At 44.2% G+C, this 25,266-nt stretch overlaps 1 protein-coding gene across 1 annotated transcript; it reads left to right on the top strand.

Annotated features, from left to right (window-relative positions):
• Positions 1-13,443: 13,443 nt before the first annotated feature.
• On the top strand, positions 13,444-15,581 carry LOC118913728 (RNA-binding protein FXR1-like). Its single transcript, XM_036887920.2, is given in 5 exon segments — positions 13,444-13,495; positions 13,498-13,713; positions 13,716-13,760; positions 13,763-15,136; positions 15,139-15,581. Coding segments are annotated over 5 exon segments (1,851 nt in total). The 5' UTR covers positions 13,444-13,458; the 3' UTR covers positions 15,318-15,581.
• The last annotated feature ends 9,685 nt before the right edge of the window (positions 15,582-25,266 follow it).

The raw sequence follows: 25,266 nt of genomic DNA, 5'->3' as shown, positions 1-25,266 counted from the left end.
AAATGTCCTCCTCGAGACAGCGAATCAAGAACAGAAAGGGTAAAAGGGGCATTGGGGCCATAAGCTTTAACGGCCGCGTTCAGCTCTTTTAAGCTTTTGAAATGGATTTTGTGAAATTCTCTAGGGCCATCAGCAGGCTCGGCCGGCTCTGGCTCAGCCTGCTCCTCTCCCTCACTTTCTATTTCCTGAGCAGCAGGGGCGTCTTCGCCGTCGCTTTCAAGATCGCCCTCCTCCGGGCTATGTGTTGTGGAGGTGGGGCCAGAGCGGGCGGAGGCCCGGGTAAGAACAGGAAAGAGCAGTTTTTTAGGTTGTTTTTTAGGTTGTGTGGCTGTAAGCGGTTTCTTAGAGAGGCCCCTTTGCGAATATAATGCGGGACGAACTGGTTGGGAGACAACTAATTTTTGGAGATGGCAAGTTATTCTTTGTTCTACTATCTGTGCTATTAGGTCTTCAGTGCTGGTAGGGGGGCCAACAGGACCGGGAGCCGGAGGGGGTAGCGGAGGGGCCGACGGGGGCAAAAAGGCCGGGGCGCAAACATTGGGAGGCCGAATAGGGGGAGTGTGAGAGGCTCTTTTCAAAACTGGGGGTGTGTAAGAAGGGGGGTTAAGCGACGGGGCGGCAAGGGGCCAATCTGGGTTGTGATACTTGGCCGCCTCGTCTTCTAGTTCAGCTGCGTCTCCCGGATCTAAAGGCTCGCCATTTTGGCTCTTAGTCACGACTGGAAAAACTTTTTGTGTATCGACAAAGTCCGAATCTCGAGGGAGAGGCGGATAAATGCAACATTTGGGAGGGGTATCATGGAGGGCACCGAGCAAAGATGGTGTCGGGCTAGGGGAGGGGGATTTAGCTGATTTTGGGGCAGGGGGATCACTCGAAAGAGACGATTTTGAGGCCGCCCGAGATAGGGGGCGGAGGCAATATTCTGCCACTGACAAGAGTTGACGTTTATCAGGGTCAGTATTTTCAACAATATCTCTGATAAGACCCCAATAGGAAAATACTGAAACAGGAACAGAGTCAGGGCCGTTTTTGATAAGATAATCATTTAAATCTCTACCTACTTTCTGCCATTTTTTAGGATGAATTTCGGGGCCATTAATGATAAACCACGGACAGACTTCATCAACAAAAATAAAAAACTTTACCAAGTCTTTCTTTTTAACTCGAACTCCTCTCTCCCTAAGTGAACTTTTTAGGTCTCTTATGAAGACCGCTTCTTTACTTAATTTAGTTCCCATTTTCTTGTAAGGCGGCCGGTACTCACCAGGGACGACGACCTCCGTGAGCGGCGAAAGGCGTCTCCTATTGTTTCATCAAGAAGGGGTCTGCGCAGACGATATCTCACTCGGGGGTCCGCCTGTGAAGGATCCGCGCCTCGAGCCCCACGTTGGGCGCCACTTGTCCCGTCCAGCGGGACCTAGTTATTTGTGGGGACGAGGGAGATCCGACCTGAAAGAAAATGGGGGCGAGAGAAGAGCGAAGGCAAGACAATGTTCTGATCAAGCCTTCAAATTTTATTGTAAGACGGGGGTACATATATACTAATGTTCAGGGGCAGAGTGGGCCATAGGATACTTGTAAGCAGGGGATTGGCTGCACAGCAGGGATGGCGCAGCGAGTTACATTCTGATGGGCATATGATAATGGGGAAGGAGGGGGAGAAGAGTATCTCTTGGCGCGCGCGGGCTTTCTTGTTGGCGCGCGCGGGCTCGCAGCTAATCTCCAGGAAGTGAAGCAGGAACCTCATGAACTGTGGCCATCTTGTTGTCTTTGTGTGGCTCCCAACATTTGGGGAATGTAAATATAATTTTTTCTAAAATTAATACATTGCCTGAAAAATATTTTGTTATAGCCAATACCTGCCTGCTTTCCTTCTTTTCATTTATCCCTCCTTTGTAATTGGTTCTATAAAATTTTGGTATGACCTGTGAAGGGTCCAGAATATGCCACTGTGGCATAAGGATTATTTTGAGCTGAAGGAATCTGAAAAATCAAACGATTAGAAAGAGGATTTCTTTGCACTCCCCTTATCTGCCTATAGGGAAAATGGCAATTCCATGGCCAGAATCCTCCCCTGATACCCACTGTGTACATGCAGTGATGGGATACTGAGCCTACTGCGCAGGCGCATGCTTGCATACCTGTTGGTGATGAGCCATTATTGCCTGCGTTGCTATATAAAGAGCTTTGCCCAGTGCTAGAGCGGATCCCGAAACAGAAGCAGAGTCTGGAAATCAGAGCAGAGCATGGAGCAGAGCAGAGGGAAGCAGCAGAGCAGATCTTAGAGAAAAGAGCAGAGGCTGGAAGCAAGAGAGCAGTGCCTGGGGTAGAGGCTGAGCCGGGGGAACAGAGACTGAGTTGGGCTTCTACTTTAGACTGCGAGTGCAGACATGATCTAGCACTTGACCTGCTACTGTGAGAGTAAAGCTTGGTATGAGCCTGTTTTTGCCTCCAGTGTTCATTTGCCACTTTTCGGTCTCAGCGAATCCACAGCTTTGCCCAGAGCTGAAACCCTCAGGCAAGACAGTGCCTACAAGCAGAACCTTTCAAAAATTCAGCTGTCCTACCTCCCGCTTTTAGGAGGCTTCCCATAGTAGGAGGGAAGAGTGAATCCTGTCACAGAAGTCAGCACCAGATGCATAAACAGACCTTAGTGAAGCAAACCATACCTTCTGTTAGATTTCCCATACATTTCTTAGTCATTCCTCAATATTTATTGTCCCTTGAAATCCTAAGCCTCTGCTCTTATTAAGATGTATATAAGCTCCAAATTCTAACCACTTCTTTGAGCCACTTCCTTTTTCAGCTCCCACATAATTAGTGAATAGACTTTGTCTTTTCTCTTGTAAATTGGTGTTTTGTCAGTTTAATTTGCACAGCCCCGAACACTAAACCCAAGAGGGTAGAGGAAAAATTTTTCCTCCCTGATACCAAGAGATGTTGTAGTAGGAAAACATAAACCAGAAATAATTCTGCACTGTGTGCACTTATTTTTAAACTTTAAAAATTTCCCCATGTTCATGAATAGGACAGAGAACTGTCTTTTCTGAGGTTTGTATGAATGGTGATGCCTTGTGGTTCATCTGTCTGTCCTCTAGGGCCTGAGATCTGTACCTAACTCCAAGGCCATGGCTTTGAAGTAGGGCTGAATGCCAGTTGAGAAATCTGCCTGCATAGCTCTCAGTTCCTGGCCATCCCTCCATCTCTTTGGTCTGTGGAGATGCCCATAATTCTTGCCTCCTCAGTTTGATTAGAACACTACAGCCTTTGCTACAAAAGCAAATATCTTATGATAGCAGAGACACGAATGTTGGTTTTCCTCTTCTTTCAACTGGTAATAAAATCCGTAAATTTTAGCTTGGTTTAAAATGAAGACCCTGTTTCCCAGTTTCCCTTGCAGATAGGTGTGGCCATCTGACTGTCACCAACAGAAAGTGAATGAAAATGGTTGTCTTGTTAATGGGTTTCAGCCCGCGCAAGTTCGCTATGGATTCAGTGTGACCAAAGAAATTGACCGCAAAATGCTCTTTGGGGTAAAAGTCTTACAAAACTGCCATCCGGCCCATCTCTCTCTCCTGCCCAAGCAGGAACCACCGGCCCCCTCTCTCACTTCTCCGGTACAGAAAAGCCCTCTGTTGCCCAGGTAATTACCCATTGATATGGAGATGAAGATGCAAACGCACTAAAGCCTACTTCTTTACACCTCTGAAGGCCTCTTGATATGCAGATGTACCAAATCCAGGTGAAATATTCTGGAAATATTACAATTTTACCCACAATGGTATATGTCACTTCTGGGCTGGTAGTACCTTTGGAAGAGGTCAACAAAGATTCCTAATTTTGTCATTTTGAACAGTTTTGGCCAAGATGGGGCCTGGGCAAACTCCTGAGAGCTCAAAGTTGCACAGCTTCCTTTTAGTGAAACCAGAAACATGCTTGACTCAGTGCCTGGCATGAAGTAAGTGCCCAACAAATACATATGTACTGAATGAATGAGTGGATAAATAAATGACTAGACTACACAGAGACCTACGTGTTTAGGCTGAATGGCAGTCCTCTTTCATTAATGTTAGGCAGGAAAATAGATATGAGTTGGGGGTGGAAAGAGAACAAGGCCAGTAAAGCCCACTTAGAAAGGACTCAGAGTTAACCAGTTAAAAACAAAGAGCTCAGAAGGCCAGGAGCAACTTGACCTAGAATGTTGAATACTCCCCAGATAAAGAAAAGTACCTCAGCATAGTCTATGTTTTCACTGTGTCAATTAGAACATACCACTGTAAGATTTACTTTAGCACCTGCTAAAAGGCCCAGCTTATTCAGGAAGAATTCTATCTTGAAGCTAAGATTGCATTTTAATCAAACGGACAGTGGCTCAGCCCACCTTGGAGGCATGGCAGGCAGTCTTGATTGATAGGCTTTCAGACAAAAACTGATATCCTGGAAAGGAATCAAAGCAGTATATTGTGTTAAGTTAAAAAAAAAAGAAATTTAATGTCTTAACGAAGATGAACATTCTGGGACAATTTGGCCAGTCTGCACCTGGCCCTTTGTCACATTCCTGAAAATCTTCAACCGCCTATAAAACCCCAGACCCTAAACCTTAGGGGCACACCTCTGTCTCTGAGGTCACCTGCACTTTCTAAGTGCATAGCCTTTCCCCAATCTTTCAGCCCCTCTTCTCTGAGGTAGTCCACACTCCCCTTTCTCCTAGTGTGCACCTTTTTGCTTTAAATAAATGTCTCACTGCTCAACTTACAAAGTTTTGTCTCTGTGCTTTCCTGGTGATAACTGTCTTTGTTACTTTTTCTTTGTCATTCTAATTATCCATATTTAAGCCCAAACCTTCACTCCGTCTGTCCTATTTCAAGACAAGTAAGGAGGGGCTGGTGAGGGCTCAGATCTGGGCTTGCAAATTTACCGTCTGCCTGGGTGCCCTGGAGAGAATGGAAGTTTACAGTCATGCTCTTTAGTAGCCTGCCTGAAAGTCTCCTTTCTTTGTCTCTAGCAAGTTTGCAGAACATAATCTCACTCCATCCAGTGCTCTGGGGCTCCCCCAAATCCTGGGGTGGTAGGGACTCAGTTCCCACGCAGTGCAGATCCAAGCAGACACTGAACACCGGGTGACACTGGCTTAAGCACTTAGCAGGGGATGTTCCCCACGCTGAGTAGCAGTTCAATGAACTTCCTTTATTATTCTAATCTGTCATTCCCTGACACTCTTGCTTTAATAAATTCCTTCCGTACTTTTACTCTGACTTCCCTGCATCTCCAAACTGACCTGTCCCCCCAACAACTATGCGGGATGGACAACCTAGGAGCCACTGCAGTCCTAGTTCAGCTTGCAGTGGCCCCCAGGCTGGCTACTGCTGCCACCCACACCTCTCCATTACCTGTACAAGACCCCTCTAGCTCAGTCGTGGTAGCACCCTTCTTCTTTTGTGTGCCCGTGAATGATGCCATCCTACCTCCTTGTGATGTTTTGGGGCCTATGAAGAAACAGGGTTGAAACTAAGGCATGCTATTTTGTGGAATTTGCCAACTTGTTTTGTATCATAGCTAGATTCTTTATTTTAAAAACTTATTCTCTGGACCTTAGTGTAGATTATCAAATAAAGGAACATAAACCCATTCCTGGTATACCAAGAGGTGAGTACAATGCCAGGAGGGTAACAATCTTTTCCCTCTTAAGATAAAGTAGTCAGGCCCTCTCTGAAGCCTTCCAGGCCAGTTACTAAGAAGTGAAGGAGTTTTCAGATGTTGATTTCCTTGTACCTGGTGTCTACTGGGCTTGAACTTTGCTCTCAGTAGAATCTGGCATTAGGGTGAACAAACCTTTGGCATTGTGGCTGCAGGCATCCAGGGAGAGAAACCAGCCTGATGCTGGTAAAAAGAGGCCTGAGCAGCTGGCCTGCATCCTTAGCGCTCTGTCCTTGGATTTTATCTTTATTATTTGGAAACGAATATCACAAGGACATGGGGCCTAACAGCATTGATTGTCTTGATAGTTTGTTGATTAAGTCCAGGAGATGCTGGCATCTGCAAATATATCTTATTAGGTGTGATTGGGCAAGTAAATTGTCCCTGCCCTCCAGCATGGAACAATAATGAACTCTAATACTAACAACCAAAAGTTAATCACAGCACGTGCCAAGCCAGGCACTCTTTGTCTATGTGCAAAAGCTCTTTCCCACCATGGCTTCAAGGTGTTCAGCTCTGAGACTTGGAATAGGTGTTTTGAAAAAGAGCCTTCCTTTTAGGAAAACTGTTCCACATATTATTATTTTAATTTAATTAGGTTTTAAAAAGGTTAACCATGACATTTTAATAGCTTAAGCTCACATTAATATTCTGAGAATACTATTAGCCCAGCCACGTGTAATTCAAAAGGATGTTTTTCCAGAAAAGGAATTGGCTCTTAGGACAGTTATGAAAAAATAGCTTTCATTTGATTAAGATGGGTATCACACTATGCAAAGGCAGTTACTGAAATAAAATAGACATAAGATACTAAAATATGTTAAAGCCTTAGCTTGATGTTATTTATCTAGGAGAAAGGGAGACTGGGCAGTGTGTGTATGGAGATTAGTCCAAAGGCCACTAATTTCCTTCAGGCAATGATCAAATTAGCGAACTGATCTTGTGATGTGCTGTGTGTTGTCAACCTAATGTTTTATTTATTTGCCTGAGAGCTGCTATCTTCATTAGGGAGTTTAGAGAGCAAAGCAAGATGATATTTACTAGCCTGGCAAACTAATACACTGCTTATGTTTCTTCTTTTGCTACCCTGGTTAATCGTTTTTTAAAAAACAGCCATTCTCTATGCTAATGGATCCCATGGGAACAGGAGAAACCCATAACTTCCTCTAGAGGGAGGCAGCGCAGAATGGTTAAGTGCCTATGGCTACTATGTGCCAAGCATTGTGCTTGCCCTGGGGGTGCAGAGATGCTGAAGCTGCAAGCCAGCCCTCCAGACACACAATTAGCGGGGAGCTGGCATCAATTATGCGACTAACTCGCATCATACAGTGTAATAGGCACTGTTCTCTCCCCATAGCAGCACAGGGGACAAGTAATTAGATCAGCTTGGTGGGACTGGAGCTGGCTGCAAAGGTAGGGAGGAGCAGGGCTTGAAGGGCTAGAAAGATTTTGTCCGGAGAAGGAGAAGGGAAGGCCCACAAGGCAGACTGCTGCTTCAACCACTGGTTCGCCATTTGGGGTCCCCGACCAGTGGCATCGCCACCACCTTGGGCTTGTTAGAAAATGTTCTCAGGCCTCACCCAGGCCCTGCTGGATCAGGTCAGCACGAGAGTGTGTGTATGTCAGCAGTCTGTTTTAACCAGCTCTCCAGTGATTCCCATGTTTATGCAAGTTAAGAACATTTGTATTCATGCCCCCTCTGGTCAACTGTGAAAAGCATGATTGGACTAGAGCATTGAGTTTACTGCGGTGTGGGGTGAAGAGATGGGGTAACGCGTGATGACGTGGGCACGGTCAACTGGGATCGATTATGCAGGCAGGAAGGGAAGGACATTAATATTTATATTATCTGTATGTGGGATTATTTTTTTTAAATAATGACAGTTCTGAAGCCAGGTGACAGGAACTGACTCAAACTAGCTTAAACAAAGAGGAAATTTATTGAAGAGATACCATGATATCTCATTGCTGTCCATGGGAGAATTCAATATCAGGTCTCAGAAGATAGCTTTTTCTTTCTCTATTTCATATTATTTCCCCAGGATACATTCCCAGATGTAATACTGCTTCAAAGAGCGTGAACAATTTCATGGCTCCTGATGTGTATGGCCAAACAGCTTCTAAATGATTGTAGCAATATACGAGGCCACTGACATTAAACATAAACCCCAGTTTTACTGCATCCTTATCAACATCAATTCTGTTGTTCCTAACTTGATAAAGGGAAATGGTGCACTATTGTTGTTTGCAATTGATTATTAATGAAATCAAATATTTAAAACCATGCTTATTTACCAGTTGTATATCTTACTTAAAAAGGAATTTTTGTCCTTATTTTAGCAGGAGAGGATCCTTTCCTCTCCAAGGATTCAGGATAAAAAAATAATTCTAGCAAAATAAAGAGGAAGTCATATCAGTTTTGTGGCTATGGGGACTGTCACTGGGTACACCCTCATTACTTCCTCACTAGCAGCTGAAAGGTCCAAGGAGTGCTGAAACTGTGTCCAGATCCCAGCCCTGCCACATACTGGCCTTGTGATTTGCTGTAAGTTTCACACTCCTGTGAGCCCTCGTTTCCTCATCCAGAAAATAGGGATTATCTGCCCTACCTACCTATGTAACATTTTAAAGATCAGAATGAGGTCAGGTATTTGAAAATGCTTGATAAACTAGAAAGCACTATAAAAATGTAAGCTATCACTATGGTAACATTGGGTTACCTAAATGGAAAGCTCCAGGAGGTCACGCCAAGTCAGGACCTTTGCTGTTGACTTAAAGCAGAAGCATCCCTAGTCTAGTTCAACTTTGTCACTTTTCACACAAATAGGACTCAATTCATAGATGCAAATTCAGGAAAGACATGGGTGATGTTTCAGGTATTTTTGCTCCCACCAACAGGTAATGGGCTTCACAGATATGTGGAAGGACCTGGTATTTCCTTCCTTTCTTCCAGTGCCAAGCACTGGGAGTAAATAGTGAGCAAGAGCTGACTGAGTCCTCACTTTGGTGGAGCTTGTGTGATTATTCAGAAAGGTACGCTGCTCATGTGTCCCCAGGTTGACATGGGTCTTTGGTACACTGAACAGTGCTTTACAGTTTATAAGGTATGTTTATAGCAATGAATGCATTTGATTCTGCCACCTATGTTATGAGAAGAACTGAGAGACATAATCTTCTGAAGTCAGAGAGGCTGGGTTACTTGTCTAAGATCATGAGGAGAAAAAGTTGTGGGCTTGGCCCTGGGCCAGATCCCCCGTGCCTAGATTAGTGCCTTTTCTTCTGTATCACATTCATCAGTCCTTTGCTTTCTGATGTTTGCAGTGGGTTAAACTTAGCTCTGCTTTGATGAGGAAATGGAAATGATGAGATTCCCCTGCAGAACCCTAATTCACCTGGAAACTGGCTTGGCTTTTGTTGTGTGAAATGCAGTTCTGCATGTAATTAAGAAAAGAGAGGCCACAGCTAGAAATTAAAAAGTTGAAGGAAAATGAGGTGCTGTCTAGGAAGTCCCCACTCGCCTAAGAAGCCAGGCAGTGGGGTCAGAGGGGCTGCAGGGGCCAAGAAGGGGCCACTCCAGCTCAGCCCTGCTCTCTGACAAAAAAATGTCCCTGCCAGTCAATGGGATTACAGGAGATGCTTCTGAGGGATAAAGGGAGATAAGTGAGCCAGATAGAAAAGCTTGCAGAAAATTGAACAAAACCAGAAGATAAGATGGGCTAAAAAAAGAAGCGTGGGGAACCTGGGCAGGAGAATCAGTTTGTGATTCTTAGCCTCTTTTTGCTGTGGAGGGAGAGAAAAGGTGCTTTAGCAGGCTGTCTACACAGCCAGTCAGAGGGTAAGAGTCAGTCTGAGCCCTGGGCTGGGGATGGCAGTTTCCCTCGCTCTTACGCGCATCTCGCACACTGTGGTTGTACAGCAGATGAGTCACTGAACTGACAGACTCCGGACCCACTGGACTCTGTACCTCTGGTTAGCCAACTCACGTCACGGTATTGTGCTAAGCAGTGCCTGCTAAATTTCTGGTCAGTGTATGAAGGACCTCAAGCCACTGAGATACTTTTAACACAAAATAAAAAATGCCGTTACATGCCAGATATTCCCTGACTCCCAGTAAGTAAGGAGCTTATAAGTGGACTTTGGGGGAATTATTCTGTAGCATGAATCCACAGGTGAAACAGAGAGGTGTGGCAATTACCCTATAATTCAGGCAAAAGTGATTTTTAAAAAAAATCCAAATTTCTGAGAAATTGCTTCATTGTCTGCTGTAATTTTAAGGAAGAAAGGTTTGATTGTTGTCTCTTGAATCCCACATGCACTGTCATAAGTTGCCTTCCTGCAGGCAGAAATAGCCAGTTCTTGGGCTTCACCTTCTGATACCTGAAATAGGAAAGTACAAGAAGGGACCACTGTGCCCCATATCTCCAAGAATTGTAGATAGCCCCCATGTTTCTTCTCTACTCCGAGGTTCCTGCTTCCAGTGAATTCTTTCCGCATCTCTTCTAGTCTCTCTCCGGTACACACTGTCCTTTCTGCACATCATCTCCTGCACGTGGGCCCAGCTTCCCTCCTTCAGTTATCCATGGCAATGGTACACCTAGGCCATGATGTATGGCAGCCTTTAGTGAACCAGAGCTACTGAAGCAGGTTACACTGACCTACCACATAAGAGGTGATTTTCATGAAATCAGAAAAAATGGGTATTAGACACCTGTGTCAGTGGGCAGTCCTTACTCTCATTTCACAGTTCTGTTTTGGTCTTGCAGTCCCCTTCTCCTTCCTCACACCTCTTTTTTTCTCCCCTCTCCCCAGGCCCCTCCCTTGCACAACATCTTTGGAAACTGATTCCGAGGAGGAAGGAGTGAGACACCCGAGCTGAGTCAGCCTCAGTTACTCTTTTGCTTTTCACCAATCATGAGACACTCTGGGGAAGAGTAACTCCCAGAAGGAGGAATGAGACCCAAGGTGGAGAAAGGCCAAGAGTATTTCTCATCTTGAAAACTATCCTAAGCCTGTTGTCATTCTGTATTCTCAGCCTAGCCTGACCAGCTTTCATATCAAAATGTAAAACAGTGGCCAAAAAAGAGAGTCTGTGATTTTCAATGCTTTAGTTCTCAGATCATTTCATTGAGTAGAATCCTTTTGCTTCCACCTTTCTTTAGATGTCAAGTGTTACATGTCAACCAGTCGGCATCTTGAACCTTCACTGTTGGCTTGTATTTTCCTCTTATTTCATGACAACTGTAATTTAAGATAAACATTTATTGAGCATCTAATATTGATAGCTATGGGCTAGAAATGGTGGAATATACAAATATGATTAAAACATTCTTCCTGCCCTCAAGGGACTTCATTGTCTAGTAGAAAATAAATATAAGGTTGTGCTATAACCTTTAATGTGCTTCTGAAAACATTATCATACAACACCTGTGAAGTAGAGAAGGCAGATGATGATCTGACATGAAGAATGATGAAACAGAAACTCAGAGCTGTTAAGTTCAAGTTTGCACAGCTAATAAGTGATAGACCATAACTAGAACTGGGGCTTTGACTTCTGGACTAATTTCCTTTTTACTTCCTACACCACGCTGGGTGCATTATTTCCACTATAAGGACAGAAAGAGAAAGGAGTATTCTGAGAATTTTTGGGTTGGTTCTAGGTAGGGGGAAAACTCATCCACTCTTGGGGAAAAGAATACGGTATGGTAGGTGGGAGCCTTTCTCTTAAAAGGCAGTGTCCAGAGCTTCCTGGGTGGCTGAGCAGGAGGGAGGAAGAGATGGCAGATGAGACTGCCAAGCCTCAGGCTGCCTTCATTCTTAGGGAAGATCATTCACAAAGAAATCCCAGCCAGAATAATCTTTTAGGATGACTAGTGTCTTGCTTTCCATTACATTTCCCCTCAAGTACCAACACATTTTCTGGTGATACCTAAGAAACATATAGCCCAGATTTCTGTAGCAGAAGAAGATGATGAACTTTTGGATATTTAATGATTGCTGGCAAGAAATATGCTGCTGATCTGGGTCTGAAGAAGGTTATTGAATAGTGGTGAATGAAGGTCCAGATGGGGGACAGTGTGTGTATCAAGTTCACCTCCATGTTCTTGGAGGTGGGCAGATGAATTGGCCTCCTGGTTAAGTGTGTTTTAGGGATAATTTTCCCTTCTCTAGGCAATGATCAAGTTTGCAAGTTCCAATATGTTAAACAGTACCCCTATTTTTGCCTGTGTATGGAGTGATTGAGGAAATAATTTCAAAAACCCATACATAATAAAGGACAATGTTGAATAGTTAAAAAAAAAAGAGGCAGTGTCCAAATCCATGTCGGCCCCAATAAATCACAGCAGATGATTTTGAGGAGAATTATACCCCAAAGGATGTTTACATTTTTTTTCAGGTTAGCTAGATGTAAGTTCTTGTTTTATGAAGGTTGTTATCCTGTTCTTGGGAAGATTTGGTGGGGTGGATTTTAAAGCAAATCTTAATTGTGAGAGCTGAATAGTTGTTGACACCCCAGAGGTAAATAAATGTTTACTGGATGCACATTATTAGGCAAATTATTTAATGAAGTCTATTCTGACACAATTCACTATGTTTAAAAGTTCCTGTTGACTTCTCCCAGGAGGGGAAAGCCCTGTGACAAAGATATGAAAGATATGAAGATACGTATATGAATATACAAATCCTGTGAGGTGGTGTAATCCTAGAAAACAGAAAGGTAGAACAGATACCAAATTGCTCACCACTTCCTGGATCAGGTTTTCTTAGCAGCCTCATTTTCTTTATTCAAGGCTTTGCGTGTTCCAGAGTAGCCATCAGCCATATTGAAGTATATGGGTACTTCTGCATCCAGAGCCGCAAGGCAGAGAAATGGAGAGAACCTTTATGGCATTCTTGAGCTACCGAGCAGACAGCTCCCGAAGACTGCCCTACTTTTGGATTGGCTTCCTTATTGTTGGATCAGATTGATTTGAGGCTTTCAGTTATTTGCACAAAAACCAAACTAAAGTCAATAAGAGAACATTTATCTAATTGCCTCTTTTACTTGACTCTGTCATTAGCACAGATAATCGAGAGTTGGACAGCTCTGGGATTTCTGTCTCTGACAGTGCTGAAGTTCTACAGTGCTGTATACGTATTATCAAACGTGGGGATTCTTTCTCTGCTCTGGTCACAGACAGACGTCATGAAAATTGTGTGTATTAGGTTGTGGCAAAAAATTATGGTGTTTAGTATAAATTAACCAGCCTCTGGTATGGTGCCTGACGTGAATGCTCAGTAAATATTTGTTGACTGTCTGATCATAGGTCTCTGATGAATGTAATTCGCATTATCATCTCTCTCTTCAAACCATCACCATGATATCAAATACTATCCTCATATGGCTTACTGGGTTTAAAATATGTCCTATCATACTACTCAGTATTGTTTGAGAAATAATAGCATTGTTGTTTGAGAATAATACTAGTTACCATTTGCATTCTCTTTGTGTTGGATTTGTGCTAAGGGATTTTTTACACATTATTTCATCTCATCTTATTATAATTTGATAAGGTATTATTATCCGACTTTATAAGTGAGGAAATTGAAGCTTTCTCTTGAAGAAAACATTCTTAATTTTAATATTTTCAAAATTTTTAGTATTTTAATTCAATAACCAATGATGTCTGTGTTTTCTTTAAGAAATCTTTCCCTACCGTGAGGTCTAAAATACATTCACCTAGGTTCTCTTCAAAAAGTTTTAGCGGCCTTTGCGGTTCCAACATGGCGGAGCTGACGGTGGAGGTTCGTGGCTCCAATGGGGTTTCTACAAGGGGTTTATCAAAGATGTTCATGAAGACTCCCTCACAGTTGTTTTTGAGAACAACTGGCAACCAGAACGCCAGGTTCCATTTAATGAAGTTAGATTACCACCACCACCTGATATAAAAAAAGAAATTAGTGAAGGAGATGAAGTAGAGGTATACTCAAGAGCAAATGACCAAGAACCATGTGGATGGTGGTTGGCTAAAGTTCGAATGATAAAGGAGAATTTTATGTCATTGAATATGCTGCTTGTGATGCCACTTAAACGAAATAGTCACATTTGAACGACTTCGGCCTGTCTATCAAAATAAAACTGTCAAAAAAAATACTTTCTTTAAATGCACAGTGGATGTTCCTGAGGATTTGAGAGAGGCGTGTGCTAATGAAAATGCACATAAAGATTTTAAGAAAGCAGTAGGAGCATGCAGAATTTTTTACCATCCAGAAACCACACAGTTAATGGTACTGTCTGCCAGTGAAGCAACTGTGAAAAGAGTAAATATTTTAAGTGATACGCATTTGTGAAGTATTCATACAAAGTTGATGCTTATGTCCAGAAATGAAGAGGCCACTAAACATTTAGAATGTACAAAACAACTTGCAGCAGCTTTTCATGAAGAATTTGTTGTGAGAGAAGATTTGATGGGTCTGGCAATAAGAACACATGGTAGTAACATACAGCAAGCTAGGAAGGTTCCTGGAGTTACAGCTATTGAGCTAGATGAAGATGCTGGAACATTTAGAATCTATGGAGAGAGTGCTGATGCTGTAAAAAAGGCTAGAGGTTTCTTGGAGTTTGTGGAGGATTTTATTCAGGTTCCTAGGAATCTTGTTGGAAAAGTAATTGGAAAAAATGGCAAAGTCATTCAGGAAATAGTGGACAAATCTGGTGTGGTTCGGGTGAGAATTGAAGGAGACAATGAAAATAAACTACCTAGAGAAGATGGGATGGTTCCATTTGTATTTGTTGGCACTAACGAAAGCATCGGAAATGTGCAAGTTCTTTTAGAGTATCATATTGCTTATCTAAAGGAAGTAGAACAGCTAAGAATGGAACACCTGCAGATTGATGAACAGCTACGACAGATTGGTTCTAGGTCTTATACTGGAAGAGGCAGAGGTCCTCGGGGCTCTAATTACACCTCCGGTTATGGTACAAACTCTGAGCTATCTAACCCCTCTGAAACAGAATCTGAATGGAAAGATGAGCTGAGTGATTGGTCATTGGCAGGAGAAGAGGATCAAGAGAGCCAACATCAGCGTGACAGTAGGAGACGCCCAGGAGGAGGAGGCAGAAGTGTTTCAGGGGGTCGAGGTCATGGTGGACCACGTGGTGGCAAATCCTCTATCAGTTCTGTGCTCAAAGATCCAGACAGCAATCCATACAGCTTACTTGATAATACAGAATCAGATCAGACTGCAGACACTGATGCCAGTGAATCTCATCACAGTACTAACCGTCGTAGGTGGTCTTGTAGACGAAGGACTGATGAAGATGCTGTTCTGATGGATGGAATGACTGAATCTGATACAGCTTCAGTTAATGAAAATGGGCTAGTCACAGTTGCAGATTATATTTCTAGAGCTGAGTCTCAGAGCAGACAAAGAAACCTCCCAAGGGAAACTTTGGCTAAAAACAAGAAATGGCAAAAGATGTGATTGAAGAGCATGGTCCTTCAGAAAAGGCAATAAATGGCCCAACTAGTGCTTCTGGTGATGAAATTTCTAAGCTCCAACGTACTCCAGGAGAAGAAAAGATTAATACCATAAAAGAAGAAAACACTCAAGAAGCAGCAGTCCTGAATGGTGTTCCATAAACTGAAGAAGTTCCTAGTTTACAGTTCTTTCACATTACATTTTACAATAGTGCTTGTACAAGCTTGCCAAAGATAGAATATGGATCGCCAGTCTTTACATCGCACTTTCAGTTCCTCCATTTGGAATTCAGAAAGGGGAAGGATCCTGAAGAAATCATATGTTAAAACATACTTTGACACCTACTGTGTTATAAAATATATAATCAGATGTGCCTTGAGAATAGTATATGTAACATTAAAAAAAGTTGCTGGCTAAAAAAAAAAGTTTTAATGTTTTGTTTTTGACCTGTAAGACTCTAATTCATCTGGAGTTGATTTTTAAATATGGGATCGCTTAAGGATTCCCTTTTATCTTACTCCATATGGAAAATTATTTTATTTTCCAGCTCTGTTTAATTGACTTTCTCTTTTTCCCACTCATGTCTTAAACTCTGACATACATCAGTGATTCATGTATGTATTCACATAAGATATCATAGAGTAGCTTAAAATATGGCACTATATGCAACAATATGAAAGAATCTTTGCAATGTGATGGACTAATGAAGAGAATGTGTCATGAACCAAGGGCCATGATGAGCTGAATTCTGTCCATCTGAGGTCCTAGGAGAAAAGAAACAAACCCAAAGCTAAAAGAAGTTAAATGATTTGCCCAAGTTCACTTGGCTGGGAAAGTAGTAGAACTGGGACTTCAAACCAGTTTATCCAACTCCAGATGCCAACTTTTCCATTAGACAGTGTGGCATAGTCAGTTCACAACCTAAAAACAAACATATCGTTCTTTGTGAAGATTTTAGCATTTGAGACAGATCTACAAGTCCTGCTGGTGAGCAGGATACCACCCAAAGTTAGAAGTCTCTCTGTCTCGCTCCCTTGCAGGATCCTTGAGGTCCTCAGTCCATTTGTTATCCCCTCTCCCTGTGGCAGTATTCTGCCTCTGTCTCTTCCAGGCTCCTTTCCATCACTGAATATGCTTGGATATGCCCGCATCTTTGCATCTTGATTGAAGAAACACAAAAACCCCTTTGATCTCTTCCCCTTCCCCTCTCAGAGCTTGAAATACCCTGCCACAGTTCTTGCTTGGTTGTATTCCTCTTTACAGAAAACTCTGTAGGAGAAGGGTCAGCTGCCTTATTCACTTTTGTACCTAGTACCCAGCACAGTGGCCAACATACAGGAGGCCCTCAATAAATTTTGATCTAATGAATGAAAAAAAGGTGATACACTTACATACTGTTTACTTCTTAATGCACTATTTTAAATTTCTGCCTCACCCCAGGCTCTCAGAAAGGTCCTGTTGTGAGGCGAGGGAATTTAAAGTTACTCTGCACTGGGTAAGTGATAATTCAATAAGCCAGTATTGTTGCCAGGCACACAGTGACCATATGCTTCTGTTCTAGTGCCTGGGTTCTTGCTTCATTCTTGGTTAATAAGCTTCTGCCTCTCATCTCAGTTCCAGAAGATAGGTCCCTGCTCAGGTCCTCTGGCGGTCCTCCAGGGCACAGACCCAGCAATGAGCCTCGGTCGTCCTGTCTGACTTGCTGCCCCTTTCACCGCTGACGCAGTTTTGTTCTTCAGTCGACAGTCTGTGGATTCTTTGTGCAGCCCAAGCCCAGATGCCCTGACACACTAACCTCATTTTCATTCTTGTCTCCTGCCGGGGCCTTCCAGAGAGCTGCCAGTCTGAGTCCAGCTCACTCTCCTCCATGCAGCCAATCTGAGATGTTGCTGAGCCTCAGAGGGACCCAGCCACCATTTAGGATGTCCTTAGAATCACCTTAGGCAGAACGCTGATCCTCAGATTCTTGCGTTTCAAGGATAGAAGGGAGGGAGTGGAAGGTAGGAGAGTGGCCGAGGGGAAGCCCCAGGAGTTTTTAGCCTCAGTGTTGCTCTAGGTCCCCACCCTGACCCAGAGGACATTGTGTCATGGTGGGAATGGGTGGCCCAAACTGGGGAGGGTATGTGTTTGGGCTGGGGGGAGAATGTCTTATTTGTCTTCTTTTCCCCAACACCCACCCCAGAGCCTGACATAAACAGGGAGTCAGTCAATAGATGTTATTTAATGGTGTGAGCACATCCCAGTTCAAGCTGTGCCCCTCACACCGTGGGTGACACTGAACTAGTCAATACGTCTCTGAGCCTCAGTTTTCCCATATGTTAAATGTAGATCACAGTGACTCTCATGTTGTTTTAAAGATGGAGTAATTTAATACATTTAGGAAATGTGACATCAGTAACCTCCAATATTTCTCCGCATGTTCTCCTATTAGTAGGAAGTTCTAAATATGCATTCCATTATATGTGTGTGTGTGTATGTATACACACATATACTTTTAAATGACACATGTTCTATTATATATTTACATGGTATATATTTTTAATGGATGAGGCCAAAAATAAATAGACATTCTAATATATTCTTCCTATAACCCACTGGATGGTCTTGTGTACCCTTGGGGTTGTGTTTGTCTTACTGTGAAGATCATGGCTTTAAAGTCTGATATACAGTTAAGGGGAAAATGATAAGACGTTGAGCTGTTTTTACTCACAACACTTCTGACATCAAATGCATGGTGTTCTAACACCACTCCCTGACACTGGCTGGGTGTCCCACAGTTACATTTAATTTTGATACTATCTGTCAGGAGTTAGCATCAGACCCCATGGGTTAAGGGCATAGTCACACAAGACTGCACCCATATCTGATGCCAGTCACAAGTCCCAGACTGTTACTGGTACTTCTGACCAACCAACTATAAATTCATGGGGTTCCCACAACCCTCTTTCTAGGTTCAATAATTTTCCAGAATGACCCACAGTGTTTAGGAAAGTGTTTTACTTACTATTACAGGCTTATTTGCTGTTACAACTCAGGAACAGCAAAATGAAAGAGATGCATAGGGCCAGGTATGGGGGAAGGGGCAAGGAGCTTCCGTGCCCTCTCTAGGGACGTCGCCTTCCCAGCAGCGTGATGTACTCCTCAGATTGGGAACTCTCCAAACCCTGTTGTTGAGGGTTTTTTTCTGGAGGTTTCAGTACATAAGTATGATTCATTAAATCATTGCTCATTGGTGATGGAACTCCAGATTTACTCACTTTCTCCTCCCCGGAGGTGGTGGTTGGAGGGCTGACCTGTCCAGCCCTCTGATCACATGCTCGGTTCTTCTGGCAAGCAGCCCCCATCCTGACGCTGTCTAGGGAGCCATCCAGTCACTTCATTAGCATGAACTCAGGTAAGGTTGAAAAAGGCTCGTTATGAATAGCAAAAGATGTGCCTGTTACCTCTATCACTCAGGAAATTCTGAGGGTTTTAGAAGCTCTGTGTCAGAAACCAGGGACAAAGACCAAATATATATTTCTTGCTGTATTACAGATGTCTATGAATTGCTGTTTGTATTAGCATTTTAGTGACTAAAAAGTAATTCCCATTGCCCACTGGTATTTGATCAATGAAGTATATTATCTCAATAGTAAAAATACATACCATCCCATAGGATTCAGTAAAGTTACGTTCATATTAAATTTCGAAATGCTGATCATAAACATTTGTGTTTTTCCTGAGTTGGCTTTCAGACAGTAAAGGTTGCTCACCACTAACTTAATGTCACTAGTAACCCCTTGTGTTTCTCACAGATGTAAATTCTTGGCTTGTTAAAGCAAAATGCTCCCTAGGGTACTCTAAACAGATGTTGTGGAGGCATTAGCAACATCAGCTAAGAAAATGTCCCTCCTTTTTGCTCCATCAAAGAAGTTACATTGACAATAAGCTGGGGTTCACTCATTCTTTCATTTACAAATACTTGCCTAATGCCAGGCACTGGGCTGGTCCTTGGAAGCAGTCGGTTAAACACAAGTGATATGGTCTTTACTTTCATGGGGTTTACACACCAAGTGAGGTGAAAGACAGCAAACAGCAAATGAAGCAGTTATAGAGAGGGAGCGCCTCTGCGGGAAACACTCCCAGAGCTGAGATGCAGAACTGAGGGTGTGGGTATGCATGGGGCCTCCTGAGAGTCAAGGAAGTGTCTCCAAGGAGGTGCTGAGTCAGCCAGTCTGAAGGGTGAGAATCCCTCGGACAGGTGTCTAGGCAGCCATGGGACAGAGTGTTGGAAGGCATGGGGTGGGGGGACGGGTTTGGTGAGCTTGGGAAATGAAAGAAGGCCGGTGTGGTTGGACAGCGGTGCGCTAAGGGGAGAGGTGAACAGGCACAGCTGGGGAGGAAGACAGGAGCCATGTGCAGCAGGAAGGTGGAGGCCATATCATGGCTTACCTTCTTGAGGCATGGTATAGAATTGGGGTTTTATTTTAAGTGTAATGAGAGGTCACTGAAGGGCAGGGGAGGCAGTATGTAGGGAATATGCTACAAGTAATGAGCTGCAAGCACGGGATTGGGGGCATGATCCCTGTTAGCAGGTATGGTGGGTATGGGTCAAACCTCAAGTATGCTGTAGAAATTTAACCTAATTTTTTTTTCCTATAACAATTTAGCTTTTAAACTCCCATTCTTTTGGGCAGTGGAAATTTCATCTAGAGTCTAGATTGTGTAGGTTCTAGACAATTCAAGATAAATACAGTCACTTCAGTGTTTCCTTTATCATTTTAGGATTCTGCTCCGCCTGTTTTTTCTTCTCTTCCCCCCAGGGGTGCTCTGAGTTCTGGGGTTTATTAACACACCTTCATGGTCTTGAGGAACTGGGTTCTGCCCCATGGGCCTAGTCAGCCTCTGTACCCTGTGCTTCTCTGAGATGAACACTCCCTGTTGGACCTTTACCATCCTTTCTCACCCTTGTCAGGTTCTTGCAAATCAAAAATGCCTTGCTATTGAGACTATTACCTCTACTACGAAATTTTAGAAATATACTTAGAAACGTGTTGACTCCTGTCTTCTCCTTCCAAGAGGTAGGTGCAAATGCTTGACCCTCAGAGCAGGAGTGAGTGCAGTGCTCTCCCCAGGCCTGCGGGAGGAAGAGAGGAACAGCACAGACACAAAGAGAAGAAACACTGGCCTACAACTTCAGCTGTTCTCTCTACATTTTTTCCTAGTAAAGCTTTGAATAACTTTATGCCCCTCACTCAGTCCCCTCCCTCCACCTCCCAGCTATTGGTCTACAGTGGGGAGCTGTGGCAGAGTGCTAGCAAAGACATTCTTTTTGTGGGTAAGGTCTTTTCATGAAAATATTCCTCAGAGGCTTTCATTGCCTAAGGGACTAGGATGTTAGTGAGGAACACAGAGACAAAGAGGCAACCCAGGCTCTGCTTTGCAGTATCAAAATAAGATCTTGAAGAGTTGGGGTGGATGGGTAGGGAGGGTGAGGGGTATAAAGGAGCACAAAAATTCTCGATCATAATATAAGTTGGTCACGTGGGCCTCCAGAAGGAGCCCTGACCGGAGAGCCAGGGATTCCCACCAGCAGCCTCTTTTGCCTGAAGGAGCATTTATGAGATTGTGGTCCTGTGATGAAAATAACTGTCATAGGCAATGCCAAGCATTGTATCCCCCAGACATCCTTTGCTTTATGTAGTTCCTGCTAGGCACTTGGAAATGTGTGATGAATGAATAAAAATGTGCCTTCCCATTGTATGAGTTTTCTGGGACTGCCTCACCTGGTAGCTTAAACAACAGACATTTATCTCACAGTTCTGGAGGCTGGCTGTCAAAACCAAGGGGTTCACAGGGTTGGCGCCTTCTGGGGGCTCTGAGGGACAATCTATTCTGTGCCCTTCTCCTAGCTTCTGGCATGTGCTGGCATGTCAGGACATTGCCTTGACCTCTGCCCTCATGTTCAACAGCATTCGTCCTGTATTCTGTCTTCACAAGGGCATCTTCTTGTGAAGCCACTAGTCACATTGGATTAGGGGCCCCCTTCATCTTAACTAATTACATCTGCCATGACCTTAGTTCCAAGTAAAGTCACATTCTGAGTTCCTGGAGGTTAGGACATCGGCATTTGAACTTCTTGGAAACACAGTGCAACCCATCACAGCCATCTCTTTGAAATCCAACCTATCACAATGTCCCATAAATGCTGTCCCTGATACATGACTTAAAGCCACCCACTTCTCCCAGCTCCTCTTCTGCTCCTTAGTCTAGGCCGCCGTCAACATTCATCAAACTACCGTAGCCCATGGAGTTGGATCCACACTTCATATGTGCAGAAATGTAGCTTAAAAAATTTTTTTTTAGCTTTACTGAATTTCTACTTCCAGTCACCATGGTGACTGGTGCAGGAAGCTCTTCTGGTCATGCCCAGGCCAACTCAGTGAAAGTTCTCACTTTACTTGGAACTAAGCTCAGTCATATTCCAGTATTTCTCTCCTTGGCAAGACTTCCTGTTGAGGGGGTGTCATGGTGCCATGGCCTGTAAGAGGCACCTGGTTTTGGGGTCACTCTGGGCTGGCGTCCATATTTCACAGTGCTGTCTGGTCTTTATCACTGGCTCCTGGTGAAGATCCTCTGCTGTTATTTGCTGATACAGCCTGGCCCACATCTCAGGACTGAGCTGTCATCCATAGCTGCCTCTCATCCTCATGTCTGCAATACTCATCAAGCTGTTTCTCTGGAACCTGGAGAATTTTGTTGCTTTCCCTGCAGCTTCTGGGATCTCCAGGACCCCAGAAAGCTGCCTCCTGATCCGGTGGTCTGGATATTTAGCATAGCGACTGGTCCTCTCTGGGTTTATCTGCGTGGTCTGCCAGTGTCCCAGAGCTCCAGGTGGAAAGTAAGCACCAGCCTCTTTTATTCCTGAATTTCCTGAAACCTAATTGAGGTTTCCATTGACTGTTTTCACAGGAGGCACTGTTGATTATTATCTCCCAGACCCTTAGCTTCCTGTTCACCCTTGTATTCCCCGTACTCAGCACAGTGGCTAACATGTAGGTTCTTCACACAATGTGTGTTGAATGAATGATTCTCCAGCTATCTTCTGGCAAGAATGTGTGACATCTTGGGGGATGATATATCCCAGGAACCACAGTGTGGATAAATCTGCGGCTTTGGGGACACAGCAGACCCTCGTTCAGATCTGAACCCCACCTTTTACTAGTTGTGTCACTTTGGACAAGTGACATTTGCTCTAGAACCCTTAGCTTTCTCAGACATAGATGGGAAAACGACTTCATCAGGTGAGATTGGGTGTAAATCAGACAGTGTATATAAGGCACTTAGCATGGTTCCTGCTGCTTAATGCCCTATAATGGCTGCTTTTATGATTGCTGTGCTTTTTGTAGCTTCTGTGAACTCCTTGGGGCTTTCAGATAAAATGATTATTGTGAGCTCTACAGGAGGGATGAGTGCTGGTTAGTATCAAATCCACACTTGGCTGACGGTGGAGTTGAGTTCATCAAGCTGAGTTTATGAAGGCTCTGGAAAGGAGGGTGTGAGAGTGGCCAGGACTGACATCTCCATCCTGGGCACCCTGAGAACACAGGTTATCCTGGGTTTGACCTTCACACATTAACCAGAAGGATCCATGATTCTGGTATCTGTTCACATATTTAGATAGAGGGATGAAAAAATTATCCTGGTTAAAACAGGAGAACCACTGTTTTCTGTAGAAGGCACCTAGTGGATCTGAGCTTTATTTCAGGTTCTGGAAGCAGCAGAGATAGTTTGGGAGATTCTAGACTGTGGGGGAGGAAAGAGATATATTTTCCTGGCAGGAGTTTCTTTGGGGATTTAGGGTATAAGCTGCTCTGTGAACATTGGTCATGTGCTGTAATTACTGTAATAAAACTGGGCTCTTGTTACCTTCTCTTACTTCTTTCCTTCACCAGCTATGCTGAGAAGGTCCAGCGTGGGTGGGGAAGTGATGGCATCAGGTTTCTGTCTCTGGATCGAGCAGGTGCCAACTTGAAGGCCTGCTTCTGTTTTCCACAATTAGGTCTCCCTTCACCCGGGACATTTTCCAATTTGGCATTCTATTGTGAGCCCTGCACTTTTATTTTTACAGAGGAAACTGAAAGGAGTCTAGCAAATCTGAAATGGTAGGTGAGCTGGCAAGAATCCTGACCTCCTTGTTTCTAAAATGCACCAGAGGAAAATAAAATTGCACAGGAGCGGTACCCACTCACCAAAAATTGGTGTTGTGTTTATGGTGGAATTTAATGGAATGAGCAGTGAAGCAGAAGGCTGAGCTCCAGATGTGACTCCAACAATGACTGGCTGCCTTGGTTTGCTTGCTTTTAAAACAGGAGCAACAGTCCCAGATCATCATCAGGTAATTAAGCTCCTAATAGAAATAGTGGATAGCGTTTTTGTGAGCAGGATATGCTGGTGCTCTTCGTCACAGCAACCCTTGGAGGCAGGGTTTCTTACTTCCATTTTAGAGGGAGAGGAAACCAAAGCAAAGGGAAGCCTAATAATTTGCCCAAGTCTGTGCAGCCAGGAGGCCCTGACCTGGGCGGTGCTCTGCCCTGAGTCTGCCGGGCCCTGACTGTACCCTCACCCAGCCTCAGTCGTTAAGAGCTTCCCAGGCCATGGCGAGAAGTGTGAGGCCTGCCAGCAGTGACACGAGCTGGGGCTGTAGAAGGGTTATTTTCTTGATAAGGCAAACTTTACTCCATAAGGATCTGAATCTGATGTTAGCCATTTGTTGAGATCTTCCCATAACCATTTCTCTTCTCTTCTACTCTTAAGCAGAGTATACAGGAAAAGGACCTAACTGTTTTAACCTAATGTATGTAGCCAACATGCATACTCTGGGCCAACGCTGGCCCAGGTGCTTTGCCTACATTATTGAACTTTAGTCTCCTACCACCCAGGGAGACAGGAGTGATACTGACCTTTCTTTGTGATAATAAAACTGAGGCACAGAGAGGTTAAGAGACTGGCCCTGGGTCACAGAGCTGGGACCAAGCCTGGGTTTGAACTTGGGAAGTCTGGCTGCAGGGCCTGACCAAGAGTTCTGTGTTCCGACCCAGTGGAGCCTGCACAGTGGCATGACGGGGGCAGGTGCCCCTGCTGTGTATTGATCCCTGAGTCTGTGCTAGGACTCCACGAGCCTTCGCTCCCGTCATCCTCTCCCCAAGCTGATGAGTTCTGTGCAGCTGTCACCCCATTTTATAGCTCAGGGAAGCAAGACTTATAGACGTTAAATAATTTGCTCAGTATCATAACTCATAAGCAGCAGAGCTGAGGATCAAATTAATGTCTGTAGCATCTGTAGCACCCAGACTCATGCTTTTCCAGCCATACAACCCTCCCATTCCATCCTGGCTTCAATAAGAAGACCTTTAAAGGGTGCTGGTGATTAGAGTGGGGTTGCCCTCCTGGGGGGCTGGGTACAAGCTCCCTGTGTGCCATCATCCTGCTCAGCTGCTGTGCCTTCCACAGTCACATGTCTGGGCTCACAGTTCCCTGTCCAGAAAGGGTGAGCAGAGGCTGAGAATACTGTTGGCGTTACATCCTTTTCATCATCAGACTGAGCCCATCACTGGGGACATGGCACCACACCAGAGAGCAGAGAGACTGAATTTGGGGCTTGATACAAGCTCAAAGGACCAGTCCAAAGGGAGTCAGCTGGCTACAGCGCAAGGTCAAGGCAGGTGGGACCCAGAGGTACCCAATAATCATCTGAGGCAGGAGTGGAGCCGGATGGTGTTAGGCATTCCAACTCACAGACATTCTGTTCTGCTTGTTGCCTGCTGGCAAAGCCCTCCTCCCACAGCAAAGGCTGAAAATGCCAGAGGATCACCTTTCCAGACTCCTTTGCAGCTAAAGGTAGCTCCCAGACATAGTCCTCACCAGTGAGATATTAGAGCAAGTCCACTGGAAAGATTTTCTCTGATAAAAAGAGGGAGATATGTGAGGACAGCTCTCTCTCTATTGCATTTTTCCTGTTCAGAATTTTGTTGCATGAGGTAGAGCTTGTGACCATGTGGGACAAGACTTGGAGTAAAAGCTGAGCACAGCACCATGGAAGAGCAGGAAATGGTGACATAGCTAGGGTGC

The sequence above is a fragment of the Manis pentadactyla genome, chromosome 2 (assembly GCF_030020395.1).
Source record: "Manis pentadactyla isolate mManPen7 chromosome 2, mManPen7.hap1, whole genome shotgun sequence".
Taxonomy (NCBI): Eukaryota; Metazoa; Chordata; class Mammalia; order Pholidota; family Manidae; genus Manis; species Manis pentadactyla.
This window is presented reverse-complemented; position numbering and strand designations above follow the sequence as displayed.